The sequence below is a fragment of the Danio rerio genome, chromosome 7 (assembly GCF_052040795.2).
Source record: "Danio rerio strain M-AB ecotype USA chromosome 7, GRCz13ab, whole genome shotgun sequence".
Taxonomy (NCBI): Eukaryota; Metazoa; Chordata; class Actinopteri; order Cypriniformes; family Danionidae; genus Danio; species Danio rerio.
The window spans coordinates 24,916,800-24,935,529 of NC_141027.1; the positions used below are offsets into that span (position 1 = coordinate 24,916,800).

The 18,730-nt window shown below is 36.0% G+C and overlaps 2 protein-coding genes and 1 long non-coding RNA gene across 31 annotated transcripts in view; 2 read left to right on the forward strand and 1 right to left on the reverse strand.

The window, feature by feature from the left end:
- Positions 1 to 577: 577 nt before the first annotated feature.
- On the reverse strand, positions 578 to 1,446 carry LOC147843115 (uncharacterized). Its single transcript, XR_015495682.1, has 2 exons — positions 1,409 to 1,446; positions 578 to 741 (listed from the first exon to the last, which is right to left on the reverse strand). It is a non-coding gene; the product is annotated as an uncharacterized LOC147843115 (long non-coding RNA).
- Positions 1,447 to 3,271: 1,825 nt separating this feature from the next.
- On the forward strand, positions 3,272 to 10,207 carry krcp (kelch repeat-containing protein). Of its 2 annotated transcripts, none has more exons than XM_087258823.1 (13): positions 3,272 to 3,438; positions 3,779 to 3,940; positions 4,420 to 4,492; positions 5,462 to 5,521; positions 5,623 to 5,890; positions 5,974 to 6,105; positions 6,915 to 7,102; positions 7,493 to 7,689; positions 7,874 to 7,965; positions 8,233 to 8,287; positions 8,472 to 8,569; positions 8,944 to 9,038; positions 9,154 to 10,202. In XM_087258823.1, the coding sequence occupies exons 1-13, from the start codon at positions 3,377 to 3,379 to the stop codon at positions 9,286 to 9,288; spliced, it is 1,617 nt and encodes a 538-aa protein (XP_087114949.1). In that variant the 5' UTR covers positions 3,272 to 3,376; the 3' UTR covers positions 9,289 to 10,202.
- A 263-nt stretch (positions 10,208 to 10,470) lies between these two features.
- The window catches only part of mark2b (MAP/microtubule affinity-regulating kinase 2b), an 88,843-nt gene continuing 80,583 nt past the window's right edge, over positions 10,471 to 18,730 (forward strand). For all 28 annotated transcript variants that reach the window (XR_015495644.1, XM_087261006.1, XM_087261008.1 and 25 more), the window contains exon 1: positions 10,471 to 11,402. Coding sequence is in view for 27 of the 28 variants with exons in the window: in XM_087261006.1 (XP_087117132.1) it covers positions 11,352 to 11,402 (51 nt within the window). In the remaining variant the exon portion in view is untranslated. The remainder of the gene's footprint in view (positions 11,403 to 18,730) is intronic.

Here is an 18,730-nt window from a genome sequence, read left to right on the forward strand (position 1 = left end):
CTTATTTTATAAATACATATACCTTGACATTAACTTTTTTTTCTTACCAACCCCACTGGTCTTTTTCACAAGAAAAAAATTTATTGTTTTATTATATCTATATTTGACTTTTGCATGCTTGAGGAAGAGACGTTTTACTTGATTTGGGTCATTAAAAAACTCCGACTACCAATATTATGATATAGGTTGCCTATATCTGCTGTATTCACCCTAAAACCTACAGTAGGTTGACCTAAAACCAAAGACAACACCCATTCTTGTCTTAAGACATTTTAAGCAAATTTTTGAATAACAGTAAGTTCATGACATGTTACATATATAGTAAATCTGCTGGTTTTAAACATACAGCATAATAATAATACAGGTATGTAACAACCATAACATTACTCTTATGTCTTAGGACAAATATGATTAACTTTTGATTACCTACACTAAATGTTGACTATTGAAGGTACATTTATGACAACTATTTATTTGTAGACTACTGTATTATCAAACGATGTTGCATACAAATGCATTCAACAGACTTAAATGACAGTGTATTGCTGTAGAAGACAAATAAAACACGAGACAGGTGTTTAGGAAAAGTATAGTTTATTTTGTTTGACCTGCAAACTTATCTAAACAAGACAAACTCTCAGAAAACAGACCGGAAACATTATGATGCGCGCGCTCGTGGAGATAACCCGCGGTCGTCTTCAACTGTTGTCTTCAATAGTCCATCTTTGCTCAACAACTCATCTGAAAAACAAAGCAAAACATTACAACATTCAGACAAAGAGCAGAGAGCATAGAATCACCAAGAGGCGTTACTCTAGTGCAATTTGGGAAACAATAACGCGCTTTTTGAATACATTAAATAAAAACAAAGCCGCTGTTTGCCATTGCGACAGCAATGATATCCAATGCACGAGCGACCGCTTTCACTTCAAAATGGCGGAATCTGTTGCTCTTGGTCATCCTAGGCTCTTTGCATAGTTAAATCATAACAGTTATCATGGTTTCTATTTCAAACTATAGTAAACTAAAGTTTGAAACTATAGTTTAAAATAGAAGATGAGTGGGCCTCGCCACTCCCACCCACCATAACCCTCGCAGCGAGGTCCCACTACCGGCCCCCCGTGTTTCCCTGAGGGTCCTCGGGGGTTGTTTGTTCCCTGCCTAGGGCTCAAAGGCCGCCTCGCCCCAGGGAGTGCACAGAAAGACCGGGCGCCAGGCCGTGCCAGTATTCACTGGATGTTGCTCGGCGGCACATTTCGAGCAACAAACACGTAATATTCTTCGCGATATTGCGTTTATGTACGCAAACCGCAAGGAACTACAGCACAGACGGGCCCGAGTGAAGCATCACGAAGCGGACTTCGTGAGTTTGGCGTAGCTCCACTCGTACCGTCGGTATTGAACTCACCTTGGTCAAGTACAAACAGCTACACCGGGCGAACTGACAACGCTGACCGAGAGCACACGAGCTTTATAGGAATGCATATGCAAATTTTTACAAGGCACGTCACTGTTGTCTCGTTGTCATGGCGAGCGCTGAGGAGGGCTCACCTGATTGGAGCACAGAGACTCACGGCCTCACGGCTAGTTGCCGTCTGCTGTTGACAAAAATATCTTAAATATAATAAATATATATTTTTACATTTTTGGTGCTGTGTAATATTCTGGGATGCAGTAGAATATGGAGACAGATGAATATAATTGGATATATGCCGAGCTAGTGTTGTTCCCATACTTATAAACTTCCAGTGACCGGTTATTGTGAGTTTTTTTCCATTTTATACGGTTCCTTTTACAGCATTGATGTTGTGATGCAATTAAAATACATTCAGTTAAATAAACTTTGGCATTCATTTAGTTTTTCAAGCGTAAAACGAGACAAATGACCCTTTACTCGCACTCGGCCGTCATAATCGGCAGACTAGCGCAGACGCTCCATTGAATACAATGAGGTAAAATAACTTAAATGCTCATATTATAAAGACATGGCGGGGGAAATGTAATGTAATGCAGTGCTTCTTGTAAAATCTGAGACCCACTTTATATCGGATATCACTCAGCCAGTGGAGATCGCTGATTTTTAAAGAAAACAGACCTTAAACATGCTGATTTTTCCTTTGGCAGTTTGCTGGAATTTATTATGAATAATTAACAATCAAAATGATACCAAAATCTTGCAATTTTGACACCCACATTGTAAAAACATATAAAAAGCATAATAATTATAAAAATTTTAAAATCAAAACAAGAAGACTGTAGGCTACATTAACATTTGCAATAAAATAGGAGTTTAGTTTGAGTATACATTTATATTTATAATTCTGGTTGCTTTTTGAACGTCCTTTAAGGGTTCTATCTGTCCGTTTATATTTGTGTATGTAATTACCTTAAATGAAAAGGTTTTAAATAAAAATATGTTTTATTTTGAATAGTCTATTTATGTAGACTAATATTTTATATAACATATGTTCATAATTTAACATATTTAATCCCTCTATTAATCACATTATTTCTATTTCATAAGCTTTGCAATAAACAAGATTCGTGATAAACGTTTGTGAATTTTATTTATTTATTTTTTGTATGTTTGCGCGAGATGTTATAGGTGTGTTTGCATGCAGTGAGTTTGTGTATGTGCGCGTGTTGTTGAGGGTGTATATGCAATGCATAGACCGTGTTTATATGTATATGTGATTATGTATAGGTGTGTTTGGATGCTGCGAGTTTATATGTATTTGCATGTAAATGTGGGTATTTATGCGAAAATCGAGTTTATATGTATATGCAAGTGTGTATAGGTTTGTTTGCATGCAGCAAGTTTAAATGTATGTGCGTGTGTTAATGTGGGTGTTTATGTGAGGATCGAGTTTATATGTATGCGCGTGTGTATGTGGGTGTATTCATGCGTCAAGTTTATATGTATATACACAAGTTTCATCTATGTTGTTTCGAACATCCAGTAGTATAGGTGTATATGCGAGTAATTTATAGGTGTATATACATGTGTTTTATGTATGTGCTGATAAGCAAAGTTTGATTTAAATCCTACACGGCACCCTTATAAATTTGCCGTCAAATAAATAAACAAAAACTCCTCCCCCTGAAGACATCCATTCATTGGTCGGCCTTTCTTGTCAATCAGCATCGCGACAACAGGAAAGGAGTTTGTGTCTTCTAGGGGATTGGTGGAAAGGATTGTGTCCCCGCCTACTCATCCAATCACAGCGCTGCTCAAGGGGAACCAAGTGGCGATGGCGCGAGTTTTATATTTATTGTGCTTCTGGTCGGCGGGAGATATATAGTGCTATCTACTGGACTTGAGCTAATAGTACTTTCAGTCGTTTTTGTTGGAGAGTGTTAACTTAAAAGCGTTAAAATGCAGGATTTTGGCGTGTATGCAATATTTGGATTAGATGAACCACCACAACAGATCTTGAGGTAAGTTCGATAAACATTAACGTTACTGCACGCAAACATGTTACTGTTTGCTTGTTGTTAGTTTAATTCGTTTTAACTCAGTTCAAACTGCACATGCTTACAAGTATTCCTGTTTTTCAAGCATTACATATGTTAAGATGACTTCATATGTTTTATTTTTAAGCTTAGTATGTGTTTGTAGTCAAGTTTTGACAGTGCACATTGCGTCTCCCGCCTCGTGAGTTCTGGCGTAAGTTAACGTTAGAGATGAGCTGTACTGTTTGCTCGGTTGAGTAAATTTATATTAAACCTGTCTTCATTATACGAGGAGATTGTATTCTTCATAATTTATTTCTCCTAGCAGGCGTGAAGGCTGGCAGAGCTCAGTGGAGATCCAGTCTGGTGTTCAGCTGATGGTTCTGTTCACCAGAGGAGACTGGGGAACGCGAGATTCAGTCTCTGTGGAGCTTTCTGATGAGAGAAACACCCCTATTACTATGGCGAAGCTCACACCGTTTAATAAGTGCGTTACTTTGCTTCCCAAAATGAACATTTCCTCACTGTTTACTCACCCTCAGTTAGTTTATAAGTTTCATACTTTTGTTGAACACAAAAGCAAATATTCCATGGTAATATATTGAGGTAAACATAGTTTTATATTCACACAATTGGACTTTCTACCTAATAATATAATTTCACAAAGGTATTCTTTGCAAATTCTAAATAGTGAAATCATATAGCAGCAACTGACTATCAAAGTACAACATTGTTTACAGTCAATTAAATAGTGCTAATGTTGTTTTATTTTCAACTCATACTTGCATGAAATTTCAGACCAAATATTCAAAGTACCATGGTAAACAATATAGAGAGCATGTCACGTTGTCACTAAATGAATGTGCAAATATATAATTCATTTTACCTCAGTCAAAAGTAAAATACCATGGAAGACAGTGGTTACAGGTTTCCAGCTTTCTCTTATCCTCTTTTGTGTTTATTCAGATGTCTATCATGGGAAGCTGGTGAAGATGGCGTTTGGTCGAGTGGAGCAACCTTAACTGTCAAACTCAATGGGGTAAGAGAAGATGCAAAGATTAAAGCTTAGTCTTACTTTGTGTTATTATGGGTTTACTATGGGCTTTCTGCATTCTAATTCTCAAATCTAAACAGAAAGCTTTAAATTCATGGTTATGGCATTTAATGTATGGACTCCAGAAAACAATATCTTCCTCAGTATATTTGTTTTCCAATTCAAATGAATAGGTTTCCTTAAATCGGGTATGTTATTTGAGATGCAAAAACAAGGATTTGACTCTTGTTTCTCTCTGGAACATTAAATCAAATTAAGTGAGTACATGCTTACATAAGCAAGCTTTTAGTGGGGTGTGAAAATTACTTTGTCTGAATTAAATTTTCTGTTTAAATAAAATTTTCCGAACCTATTGTTTCATGTTTTTTTTTCTTGTTATACTGCAGCATTTATTATAAATTATTCATCTTTTTATAATTGTTATTGATCAAAGCCATTTCACGCGAATGCATGTCATAATATAAAATGAAAACATCATAAATTAACATCATAAATTCTGTTTCGTGCTTATGCTATTGATAGAATATTATGCTGTGAATTTAGTTTGAATAATGTTTTTGTAAAAGGACAGTACACACCAATACATTTAACCTATTACAATCTTGGCAAGATGCACAGTGTCAGGTTATAGAAAAATGCTAATTTCCACCTGTAGTACCCAGGTTTATAGTTATCATTTCTGTGTTTACACTGATTAAAATAGGCTTGTCAGTAATATTACACAACTTTACAAAAACTGCATATACATGCCTATCAGATATTAAGTGTTTCATCAATAAACCAATATTCTTCTATAATCATTCCAAGAATCTAACTCTATTGACATCACACTTGTTCCTCACACACACAACCTTTACAAAATTGTCCAAACACCGTCTCTCCATTAAGGATAAAAATAATATAACAATTTGCTAAATTCTCTTTCATATGTTAACTTACTCCTGTTTCCCAAAGGACACTAATGATTTGTTGGATCCAGTGCAGACATTTTCACAGATGGAATGCACTCCAGAGGTGAGTTTAGCCTCCTATACACTATTTGAGTTGTTTGTGTTCGATTGCAGTTAAGTTCTAGTTAAAAACAGTCAATAATTTCTCTCAATCCACTGTTTTAGTGCACCCCCACAGTCCCTGCATTACGGGAATGTGCAGGCAAGAGGAAGCGTTCTCATGGAGAAGAGGACGAAGGGATCAGTGAAGGCAGAGGCAAGGAGAACATCTGCCCTAATGCCTCCGAAAAGGCTACACCTCACAGACGAGGCAAGAGCAATCCTCGTGGAGGTCAAACACGTCTGTTCCCTCAAAAAGAGGAGCAGACTGCAACTTCTGCTTCTCAGAACCACAAAACCAAAAGCAAGCAGACCAAAACCTCCTCACAGACTGGTGAGTAAACATCTGTGTCATTTGCATGTTGAGCATTAATGTGCTTACAGTGATAATTTAATGTTTGACTATATGTTTTCCAGCTCAGCTGGACAAGCCATCAGGTCGCTGGGGTCAGACTCTCTGTCCAATTGATCCTCAGACTGCCATTTTGATTGGAGGACAAGGTGCCAGAATGCAGTTCTGCAAAGACCCCATCTGGAAATTGTGCACTGGTAAGAAATTCACATTGAGAACTTTTTACAAGGACACCAATAAACTGATTTTAATATGAATATGACAACACCGATAAAAAGTCTACTATGTAAACGGCGATTTTTGATTATCTTAATCTGACTAAAGTCACAATCGGACTAAACAAATCAAATTAAGACATGCGGGGTTTGCCTATTTTAGTGCTATTATTGAAGTGCGCTACAGACATGTAGACACCTTGATCAAATTATTACTGTATTGTAGTATAGTTTTTGTTTTTTACATTTTGCAATGGGATGCACACAGAACAGTCGGCAGCCCTTTGATGACAAACATAAGAATGGCTTTTAATAGCGGGAAACGAAGACTGCTGGGAATTTTCCAATACCTCCGTGTTTCTCTAACTAATTGAAAAGTTAGTAAAAGAAATGTCAGAGGTGGCCTGTTGCTTGAATTTGTATTTGCCATCATTTGTTTGCACACATAGTGTGAGAAAACGAACTGCAATTAAAATGAAAAACCAAATGCTCAAAATCACATATGGTACCATGACGAACACGAACTGTTGCGTGAAACGCCAGAGGAAACTAATGTCGATAGGTGACTTGATGCTAATCGAAGTATGTTATATGGACTAAATATGTAAACGGGAACATGAACATTTAAAAAGTAACTCGAATGATCACCTTTATCATGTTATTTTCTTATTCAGATTAAGGCAAATAATTAGATTAGTGATGTCCATGTAAATGTACTAGTTGTTTCTGTCTCACTGTTTATACGCTGTCATTTTGAAATGATAATGTTTAATTTTTTAAATGTTTTTCAGAGGATCTTTCTTGGGTGCCTGCTGAAACCCTGGCTGAAGGACCCACCCCTGAGGCACGCATTGGTCACACAGCGACCTATGACCCGGAGTCTAAGCGTATCTTTGTGTTTGGAGGCTCAAAGCATAAGAAATGGTTTAATGATGTTCACATCTTGGATACACAAAGCTGGCGTTGGACTTTGGTTGAGGTTAGTGTACAATTTATTCTAATAGTAACAAAAACCCGTCCAGAGTTTACCATTTTATAATGTTGATAAAATATACTTTTATAAATCGTTTTAATAACAAACCTATTTTTTTCTTTAACTTTCATTTGTGTTGTCCTCTGTTTTGCATTTTGTAATCATTATGTAACTTTTTTGTACAATTGTAATTTTTTTTGTGTGACAATGCTGACACAGCAATAAAGCAAACTACTAGCTAATTAACCTCTCAGTTTTCTAAACTATATAATTTCTAAACAATACAAAATTGCTATAACACACGATTAGGCATTTAAGATTGGTTTGTACAAATACATCCTTTTTAGCCCGTCGAATATTCTAAAAAGCTCAAGTGATTTATATTTACTCCTTTAGGCGCAGGGAAAAGTGCCTCCTCTGGCCTACCACAGCTGCAGTATGTTCAGAGGAGAGCTTTTTGTGTTTGGAGGAGTGTTTCCTCGCCCACATCCAGAACCAGACGGCTGCAGTGACTCCATCTACATCTTTAACCCTGAAATGGCCATCTGGTATCAACCCATTGTCAACGGAGAGAAGCCTGCTCCACGCTCTGGGTGGGAAAACGTGCATTATTTATTTAATAATATTTGGTACTTTTAAAATGTCGTTCAAAATGGCACTGCAGCATATGATGTGTAATGTTTTATTAACTGGATGACTGCTAGTTCTGAATTTAAATTCTGTTTTGCTGTGGATTTGGTCTTTCTAACTTGAGGAGATTTGGATTCATTTGTGCAGGCACTCAGCATGTGTGATGCAGGGGAGGATTTTTGTGTTTGGCGGATGGGACACCCCTGTGTGCTTTAATGACATGTTCATGCTAGACCTCGGTAAACACCTAATTTTTGTATTGAAGGAAATGTGCGAAAAATATATAGGTTTCACTCCTTGGAGTAATTATTTCTATTGTTGCTTGTGAGTTAAAGTCTGTACCATTGTTTTTCTGGATGAAATGAATATACTCCATTTCTCAAACAGAATGTCTAGATTTCTTAGCATGTCTAATACCTGATATGACTCGTACTGTTTTCACACATTAATTGCTGAAAAGTGGAGTAGTCGGCTTAATATATCTCATTGTCACAATCCTATTTCAGGCTTGATGGAGTTTTCTCCTGTGAAAACAAGTGGAACAGCCCCGTCTCCCAGAAGGTACTTAAAATCCATCTAATAATTTACTGTAAATAAAGACAATGGTTTATTATTATAATTATTAAAAATGTGCTCTTGACTGCAAACAAAACATGTAAAGTAATTTCAGTCATAATAGTAGTGATTCAATGATTGGACATGCATGTTGATCAATACATTTAATTTTTACCTCTCTGTATTGCAGTTGGCATGGCTGTGCGGTTCTTTCAGAAAGCAGCTTCCTGATCCATGGAGGTTACAATGGGAACAATGCACTGAGTGACGCATTCATCTTCAACACAGGTGAGAGCTAGACTTCATGTCCCGTTTCCATTGTCTGGACTTTGTCATTGCTATTATTGTACATTACTAATGTTCTGTTAATGTTTTGACTCCAAGAGTGCATTTATATAATCAAAGTGCAGTAAAACAGGAATATTGTGAAATATTACAACTTATTAGCAGCTGTACTGAACTAAGTGCCGTGTGTTGTGCCTTAATCTAAATCTTTCACTTTTTTTGATAATTTATGGCTAAAAGATATAATTTATATAATAAATATTATTTTCTTGTTTTTGTTTTACTGACCCTTAACTTTTGGTACATATGAAAATGCTTTTATATGGATTTTAACATTTGCATCCTGACAAATATCTTGCATGATTTCCCCCCTCCAGACACTAGTTGCTGGTCATCTCTGACTCTTCCTCAGCTTAATTCTGTACCCAGAGCTGGTCATTCTATCATTACTATGCCCACCACATGCAAAAAGGTAAACTAAAAGAATGAAATTAAGATTTTGAATACTCTATCAAGTGCCTTTGGTTGATTATTGTCTTGTTTTCAGCACTCTGATTTGTGACACCTCGTGTCTTTTTGTTTTAAAGGGATCTATAGATGAACAAAAGGAACTTGTCGAGTCAGCCCCACAAACACTGCTGGTTTTTGGTGGAGGTGACAATGAAGGGAGCTTCTTTTCAGACCTGTTCACAATGCCAGTAAAGGACTTAAGCAGAGACTAAACATCTGCATCAGTATTTGGTTTTATATGCATTTTTACATGTGTTTTATGCTTCAGTCTTTCAGATTTGGTCTTTGTTTTTGGAGTAATTTAAAGAGGTTTATTATGTATTCACTCAGGTATTTGTATTGTCGTTGTTAATTAGCTTTAGCTTATGCACAGGTCTTGGGAAGTCACTCTTTATGATGTTATGGAGGATGATTTGCGATAAAAAGACTAATATTATAAAATAGTGTGGGTTGTTTTGTATATAAGAAGACTATTTCAAAAAGCTTATTTACTCACCCTCATTTGATTCTAAAGTGCACATGATGACGAAATCTAACTGCAGATGCTCCATATGTGTTTTATGATATTGCAGGTATTCAAGTTGTAGTTAACCCCTAAATGTTAATGTAATTTATTCTTCCTCCTTTTGTTCCACACCACTTGTTTTTTTCAGTTGAACAGAAGATATTTTGAAGAATGCTGAAAACGTTTAGCCATTAATTCTAGTTAACCAATTTCCAGAATCCTTCAGAATGCCTTCCCACAATAATACTGTATGGCTTCAAACTGCCTTTCATATTGTGCACAAGTGCTTTTAGTTTCTGTGATTTCTTCAACGTCGCTAATTTTGTGTTCAACCATAGCTGACAGCATTTGTTTTTGGAATATGATGAGGATGAGTAAATGATGACAATTTTCACATTTTAGGTGAATTATTCACTTAACTGTAGTAGATGGATATTCATTTTCTGATTCACCGTACCAGGGGATTTAGATTTGATCTATGAAAAATCATCGAGGTGTCCGTTTTGTATATACATGCCCACTTTTAGATTAAGTTTCCTTTTTATTTGTGTATGTCTGTATGAAATTATGATTCAGCTGTAAATAATGTCGCTGTTCAAAATTAAAGGTTCTTAAGAAAAATCAAATGTCTTCACTTGTTACGTTACTCGAACACTACATTCACACCATGATTCACACACAGATGCTGTTTCCTGTGATCTGGCATCTGCTGAATTTCAAAATCTCCACGGTAACAACGACCGCATGATGTCACTCCACGTCTACTGTCGCCGTTTCGGCCGCGAATACCGCAGTGCGAGCGCCGACTGACGCCTAGACGATCCGTGCACGGATCCGCCGCCGCTCCCCGTTCAGCCCCCCTCCGCTCGCTCCGGAGATCGGCCATGTTGCCTCTCGCGCTTGTTCCGGTATCAGGCACGAGCATTTGAACAGCTCGGCCGCAGTACGACACCGATCCGCCTCCACTGAAGCCCGTTCCATCGAAGCCAATTATGGATTTTACTACGTGACTGTGAATGTTTCTCTCTGGACGCGAGCCCTCGGCCGTTTTCTTTCATTCAAGAGCCGTCGGTCACCGGGATCCCGTGAGTGGCGGAAGACGGTTTCGTGGATCATGAGGGTATTTTAGGATTGATCATTTTTGAAACGCATTTTACGTCTGCCAGTGCTTCACATTCCGGGTTGTTTTTCTTCAAATCCGCGGTCATTCGGTTTGTCTCAAAGTGACGGTGAAGCTATTTCTCCACCTTTTGTTGACACTTATTGTTTTTGAAGGTCGATATAATTGTGATTTTACTCAATTTTATTTGTGTTATTCTGTCTGTGTGGCCAGACACACATCACATCGCTCGTTAAGAAACATTAGTCTTTCTCGTGTCCTCGTTTCCTGTGGCTGTCATTTATGGGAAGATTTAAATTGTTTTAAACTCCAGCCGATTCATTTGGAAGGCAACATTAAATGTTGGGTCCATGCTTGTTTCTCCAAGACTGAAAATCCGTTATAAAACCTCATTAAGGACTATATGTTTATTTTCAGCCGGAGACTTTAACACAAGTTTTTTTCCTCCACATATGGACTGATGTTGGGCTTCAACTTGTTGATCTCCGTCTGCGTGGCTAGTTCAGGCTAGCTAGCAACACTGATTACTTCTGTTAGAACAGACACATAAGCCTCTAACGGCAAGCTTATAAATGCTTGTCAACCACTGAAAACGATTTTCCAGTCACATTTCCCCCATTGGCCCTGTTTTTGAAAATCTCTGGGCGAAAATGTCAACCCGGCCTCAAGGAGTAGGTGTTATAGAGAATTCATCCAGCCAGGTGAGACATGTCTTTACACTACCTGCTCAGAAACTAACCGTGGCGTGTGTGTGTGCTTGTTTGTTGCTGCGGATGACGTCATTCTTGCTTTTCGGTTGAACCTTGTTTCTCTCAAGCCTGTAATACAAAGTTAGACTGTTAGGTGAGCTGAAGAAGGAAAAACAAGTTAGTTCAGAAACTGTATCCCTGACACAACATGACTTCCCTTAACTGTTAATTGATAAGCGTTTCAAGCTTCCTCAATGTAGATATTGAAAACATAATGGCTGATTTAGCTACAGTGTCGTTTTGTCCATTGGATAGACTAAAAATACCATATGTTTGGGGTTTAGCAAGTGTGTCTGCCAATAAAATTAAACTAACAGTGCCCCCAATAAAATTTCTATGGGGCCTTAAGATGACTTCAAAATGTTTTAAGGGGATATTTCACACTCTTATAATGTAGGTGACCTTTTAGTAAAGTAAAACATTAAAGAAGACTTTAACTGAAACTGGTTAAATTATTGGTCTATCAACAGCTATTACCATTTTTAAAGTAAAAACAAAACAGAACTGGCAAAACAGCATTCATACCTGTGGCTCTTTACAATGCATTGTCTTATATGAAGTGGAAAACAGTATTTTGCAAAAACTTGAAAGATGTTTACAACATTACCTTTAATGCATAGCTTGAGGCAAAGGTGCTGAGAGCATTTATGACTGTCAGTAGCAAAAGCTTCCTGTTGCGTAATGACGTGTGTGTGTATACTAAACTGGAGCTGAACTCGCATGTGAACTGATGTTTGTTGAAAACAGAAGGGAGGATACATGTCTTGTATTGTTCAGTAAAACGAACTTGTGCATATTCCGGATGCCACAACATATATGTGTGTGTGTTGTAAATAAAGATTCCTATTCTTGAGTTAATATGCATCAAGAAGCTTAGGACTGTTTCTTGGGGCTGTGGATTAAAGGTAATACTGTAAATAATGTACAGCTTTCTAGTACAAACCAATCATTTTACTTCATAAGACCTCAGCATGAATTTAGTAGCTCTGGGTATTTATTATGTATCTTTTTCTTTTTTAAACTCTCAGTGCTTTTGTATCTTTATTTCATGTATCTATGATTGTTATTGTATGCAGGTGCAGTGCCTTTCAAAATCAACCCAATAAATTACAAAAATTTTTTTAAAGAGAGCTTTTTATCTCATAGGGTAAATAGTTTATTTTGATATAGCAGAAAAACAACTTATTTCAGTTAAAGTCCCTTTAGCGCAAGTCATTTCACTCTGCGGGACAGATTGTACCTCACGTTTCATACGGATTACAAAACCAAAAGATTTTTGTTTTCTAGTGCACTTGGTTCATTTAAAAGTACAGATTTCATGTCAGTAAAACTAAGTATTTGCTGAGATTCTAGTGCACTTGTTGACTACAAAAAGCTGTCGTAAAAGCGCACGTCTGGTCTAAGCTTTTGCCCTGGAGAAACATCAGTCTATAGCGACTGACGATTGGTTCCTGCACTAGAAGGCGGGGCTTCATTTGTCATATTAACTGTTATACTTTTATATTAAAAACTATTTGGGTGACATGTCTTATGCATTCTGAAGTCTTTGTTTCAGTATACCTTTTTTCCAGTTTCATACAGCACTGCTGAGTAAATGAACAGTAAATTGAATCTTTGGGTGAACTATGCCTTTTAGATGAGAACAAAGAAGCTGTAATATTAGCTAAAACAACCAAAATTATTATTTTTTGATTCACCCCCATACAATATATCTATATAGCAATTTCACCAGATGAAATGAGAAGCTCTCTTTTAGATTTATTGGGCTGATTTAGTTTGAAGTTTATTTTTATTTATTTAATAAAAAAAAAATTTATAAAAAAAGGAAACTTCTAAGGCACCTTGCTTTTATTTAAATTCGCCCCCTATTTTTATCTTTTTTTTTTTTTTAAATTTACTTATTTTCTGTAAACAAAAACTAACAAGTGACCCTTAAGATGACTTAATGTGTTTTAAAATTAGTAGTTAAGCTGTAATATTAGCTAAACCAATCAAAAACCATTATGTTTTTGAGTCACCCCCAAACTTCTGAGTTTAATACTCTGTCTGTATTAATTTTGCAATATCTATATAACAATTTTGCCAGATAAAAGGAGAAGCTCTCTTTCAGATTGATTGGGCTGATTTAGTTTGTAGTTTATTTTTTATTTATTTATTATTTAAACGTATTATTCTACAGACACTAAATTAAAAAGGAATCTTCCAAGGTATCTTACATTTTTTAAAAAATTTTCCAAGGGCTGGGCCGGTAAACGATATTATATCGAATCGTGATAAAATTTATGTCAATAAAAATAATAAGCTCTAGACTTTTTTTCCTCTATATTGATCTAAGAGCCGATCACACAGCAGAAATGTGCAACATGGGAATCTAAAAGTGTGTTGATATTAGAGATGTACCTAATTTTGCCACAGAAAATTTATCGGCCGGAAATATGTTATGCCATTTGATGAACCCTCTAATTTTTGTGGCTTCAGTCACTGTTGGAGTACTCTTAAATCTGGAAGCATTACCAATTTATATTGAAATATACATTGTTATCGTTCAATATGGAAAATAATTATTGAGATTGCATTTTTGCCATGTCGCCTAGCCCTAATTCGCCCCCTATTTTTATAAACAAATTTCATTGGCTTAATTTCTACGTAAAACTAACAAGGGACCCTTAAGATGGCAATGTGTTTTAAAATAAGTAATTACACTTTAAATTATACTACAGCAACTAAAAATCAATGCATTTTAAATTGTAATTAGACTTCGTCATTTTTAAAAAATATATAAATGAACACTTATAATATCTGTAAATAATGCAATAGCAGACTGGTAAAATAGTCCGAGAGCTGCTATTCTATGGGGAGAATCAGTCAACAGGTACTGCATTTGACCTGGGAACCACAAAGACCACAGGCAGTGACGAAAAGCCAGCCTCACCCCTCTCAATTTGATAAGGCACAGATTGCGCCGCGAACGCCAGAGGACAGAAAATTGAGCCATTCCGAGTGAGGAGGAGGACAGATTCAGTGCTCATTAATAACTCATGCCAGTGTGACTAATGCTGACTGAGCTTCATACAATACAGGCAGCGTTAACGTGTTCCTTTTCCTCTAAGTGGCTTAATAAAAAGCCAAGGACTTTATATCGTTGTCCAGCTTTTTTTTTTTTTTTCTTCTCCCGGATACCCTCTTCGAGATCTCTAACATTTAGAGTGTGTCTGTTTTAGTAGAGGAAGAGTGTGAGGAATGATTCACTGCTGTTAATCATACTAGTGAGGTCGTGGGTGAGTTTCAGCCTGCTATGTAGGAGGAGAGGTATGAAAATGTGTTATTATTTTGCATTATCCGCCATTGGTTTGCTCAGGTTCATGGAAGAATGCTTTGCATAAAAAAGTCAGACTTGGAGCGGTGTGTTTATGCTTCTGAGTTGCACCATGTTTGCATCTCTGGAAATTTAATCTGTCACTCACAGTGCTGCGTCATGTTTGCCTTTTGATTGCGGTGTTTTTATTTATTTTTTAATACAAGCCTTGATGTTCAGCTTGAATTGAGCCCCGTTCAGCCTGTTCTGCAGCATTATGGCTTTCATGTGTGAAAAGCACACCACCCCAATAAGTGTTAACACAGGGTTTCCTTGTCCTCAGTAACTCAGTGTGTCACCTTGCTGATACTGTGACCTGACACCACAGGCTTGTGTTACAGATCGCTGAAATCCCAGAACCCACAAACACAGATTTAGAGTGAGAGAAAAGGGTCTTCACCTGTTTCTTGTCCTCTAACCTCTGTGATGATGTTTTTGAAGTGGGTGTCCACAAAGTCAACATGAAATAAATCAATATTGTCTATGTTTTCTTTAATATCCACTTTTTAGTCATATTACAAGGGCCAGATAGAACTTTTTTTTTTTTTTGAGGTGCTGATTTGTGTAAAAATATTACTTAATAATATTTTTGAAATCAATTAAAAAGCTGAATAAATATATAGTAACACAGATTCACATAAGTAAATAGACTCAATTAAGAATGTAGTTGTGCTTAATAAAATATAATTTATTTGATTATCTTCTAAAATACTGATACAATATACAAACTGTATTGCCAGTCATAAAGCATATTATTCAATAATATTACTGAAATTACTATAAAAGCTGAATAAAGGTAAATTGACACATTTACATAATTAAATAGACGCAATGAAGAAATTATTTCTGGCTAATAAAATATAATGTCTTTGGTTATCTACTAAAATACCGATACAATATGCAATCAGAAACAATAAAGTCTGATACATACAATATACAAACTGTATTGCCAGTCATGAAGTTTATTACTTAATAATATTACTGAAATTAATATATATTAACACACATTTACATAAGTTAATATCCTCCGTAAATAAAATATAATGTATTTGGTTATCTTCTAAAATACAGATACAATATACAAACTCAATTGCCAGTCATAAAGCATATTAGTCATTTATATTACTGAAATTAATATAAAAGCTGAATAAATATATATTAACACACATTTGCATAAGTAAATAGACTCAATGAAGAACATTTGTGATTAATAAAATATAATGTATTTATGATTTATGATCTACTAAAATACGGAATATACAAACTGTATGGTCAGTCATAAAGCATTAATATGATAACATAAATAATATTACTGAAATGAATATAAAAATGGAATAAAAATATTTTTAATATTTCAGAAAACTATTAAGTAATATGCTACATGACTGACAGTACAGATTGTATTCTGTATTTTAGTAGATTTAGTAGATAAATACACTCACCGGCCACTATTGGGATGTGGTGGAATGGGAGATTTTCATCATGGATGTGCAGCCGACAAATCTGCAGCAACTGCGTGATGCTATTATGTCATTATTAGGGTTGTAACGGTATGAATTTTTCACGGTATGATAATCGTCTAAAACAATACCACGGTTTGACGGTTTCGCGGTATACGGTATGTTACAAATGTTACAAAATAATAGAACAGTGAAGCAAATTTGACTTTTTCCAAATAATATATTTTTAGTTACTATAAACAACACCACTTACAATGAACAAATAAAAATAAGAAAATAATAAATAATGTGTCAAAGTCCAAATAAAGTCCAAATAAACATGGTGCAAATCCTCAGTAAAAAATAGATATAAATATTTACTATGCTATAAATAGTTACATAACGAAACTAGATTCAATATGGAACATCCTTAGGTTTTATGTGCCAGCATGGATATGGTTGTCTGTGGATATGGATTTGGATGTGGTTGTATGCAATGCAGACAAACAGCTGCACCTTCATTTGCGTCTTTTGAAAACAGCAAGAGCAGCAGTTCGTCTTTGCTGTGTCACTGTTTTGTCATGTTTCTGTGCTGCTGTGCATGCAAAAGTACTTAGTATGAGAATTATTTTTTTTTTGCGTTTTATTTAGCCGCGCATAAATGTATGCCTATCTCTCATTCCGTGTTGTTCAAAAAGCTTGGTCCACAAACAAAAGCGAAACCTATGATTATTGGTTGATATATAGCGAGTTTGAACCAATCTGGGCATGGAGGAGGGACAATGCATCAATGTATCATGTCTGATTTGTCCGGAGACACAGTGACGAGCGTTTCTTTGTCAAATCAGCGTTGTCAAATGTTGATGACGTAACCGCACTGATTCCGGAACCTCTGAAAGTCCGCGAATGTTATGTGATACAGCACTGGAAAGCTGAGATTCTCTTCTTTATGCCAATCTTTGAATTGTATGAATCGGATCAGCGGATCAAAAGTTATTAAACATTTAAGAGCAATACTTATTTTTAGACGCGGGCGGCTGTCTCGGTCTTTAAGGGTTAAAACCGTTGATATGCAATTGTTCATGGTATGATAATCGTGCACGTTCAAATCGTGGTAGACCGTCATACCGGTATATTGTTACAACCCTAGTCATTATGGACCAAAATCTCTGAGGAATATTTCCAGTTAGATGCAATGAAGTATAAAGGCAGTTCTGAAGGGAAAAGGGGGGTCCAACCCGGTACTAGTAAGGTGTACCCAATAAAGTGGCCGGTCAGTGTATATGTTTACACACTTAAGTTAACAATAGACTAAATCAAGAGCAAATTTATTATTATTAAAATGTAATGTATCTTATGTTCCAACTGAAGAAAACCATATAGCTGTTATCCGCTTGTTAAGTGTGATGTCACGCTGGGTCAAAGCGCTCTATTTAACTGAATGGGGAGATTCATGAAATGCTACTAATAAACGTATACAAAGTGATTTAATACTTTCGAAAGTCACGATCGCAATATATATGTCCATGCCTAATATCCAATGGCCAGAGAGTGACTCTTTTTTAAAATTGTTAAAATTTTGGTATTTGTTATGCAGCAAGCCCAGAGATTGTTGTATACACTATGAGTTTATATAAAATTAACTTTAATGTGAGATATTAATAAAAAGTGATCATAAACAAATGATTTCTCCACTCAAATGAATGGCGACTTGGACCCGGAAACAGTATTACATACGTTACAAACACGTCACCATTTAACAAGCGGATAGCTTTATTTTGGGCATTTGTTGTGATTTATTATTTATTTAATGTAGGTTATTGCCCTATGTATTATAAAATGGCTGATAGAAAATATAGAGGCTATGTACAGTATTTGACATCAGACTTTAAATGCTTTAGACACAGCCTCAGCTAATGAAGAGACAGAATGGGAGCTCCTGTGTGTTTGTGTGGCATTTTCAGCAATGTAAAAATAAAACATCTGACACACTTGGGACTTCTCAGCCAAACAGAAATAAATTCTGCAACATTAATAGCTGAATTAAAAAGTCAAACAATTGACTGATGCTCATGTCTTGTTTGGCAGCTAAAAGGTTTAGATTTTATTTGAGTGTGAGATGTGAGAAATGCCACTCTTAAAAGAATAGTTCACCCAAAAATAAATATGCACTCGCTATTTACTTACTTTCAAGTGATTCCAAACCTTTATTAGTCTCATACAAAATAAGACATTTTGTAGAAATCTGAAAACCTGTAACCATTGACATTACATAGTAGGAAGAAACTATTAAAGATTGGAAACAAGTAAAGGGTGAATAAATGCGGACAGATTTTTAATTTTGGTTGAACTATCTCTTTAAGGGTCAGCTTGACCTTCAGGTTCCATATCTTATATGAAAGGCCTGCAAAAAAGTATGTGTCTACCACGACTGATTCCAAAATCCCAATTTGCATTAAACCGTATTTGGAAGACCAACTTGGATA

Coding starts and splice junctions, on each gene's coding strand:
- krcp (XM_087258823.1), top strand. CDS start 3,377: ATGCAGGATTTTGGCGTGTATGCAATATTTGGATTAGATGAACCACCA. Junction 5,891..5,973: donor CAAAACCTCCTCACAGACTG/GTGAGTAAACAT, acceptor TATGTTTTCCAG/CTCAGCTGGACAAGCCATCA. Junction 8,570..8,943: donor CGCATTCATCTTCAACACAG/GTGAGAGCTAGA, acceptor TCCCCCCTCCAG/ACACTAGTTGCTGGTCATCT.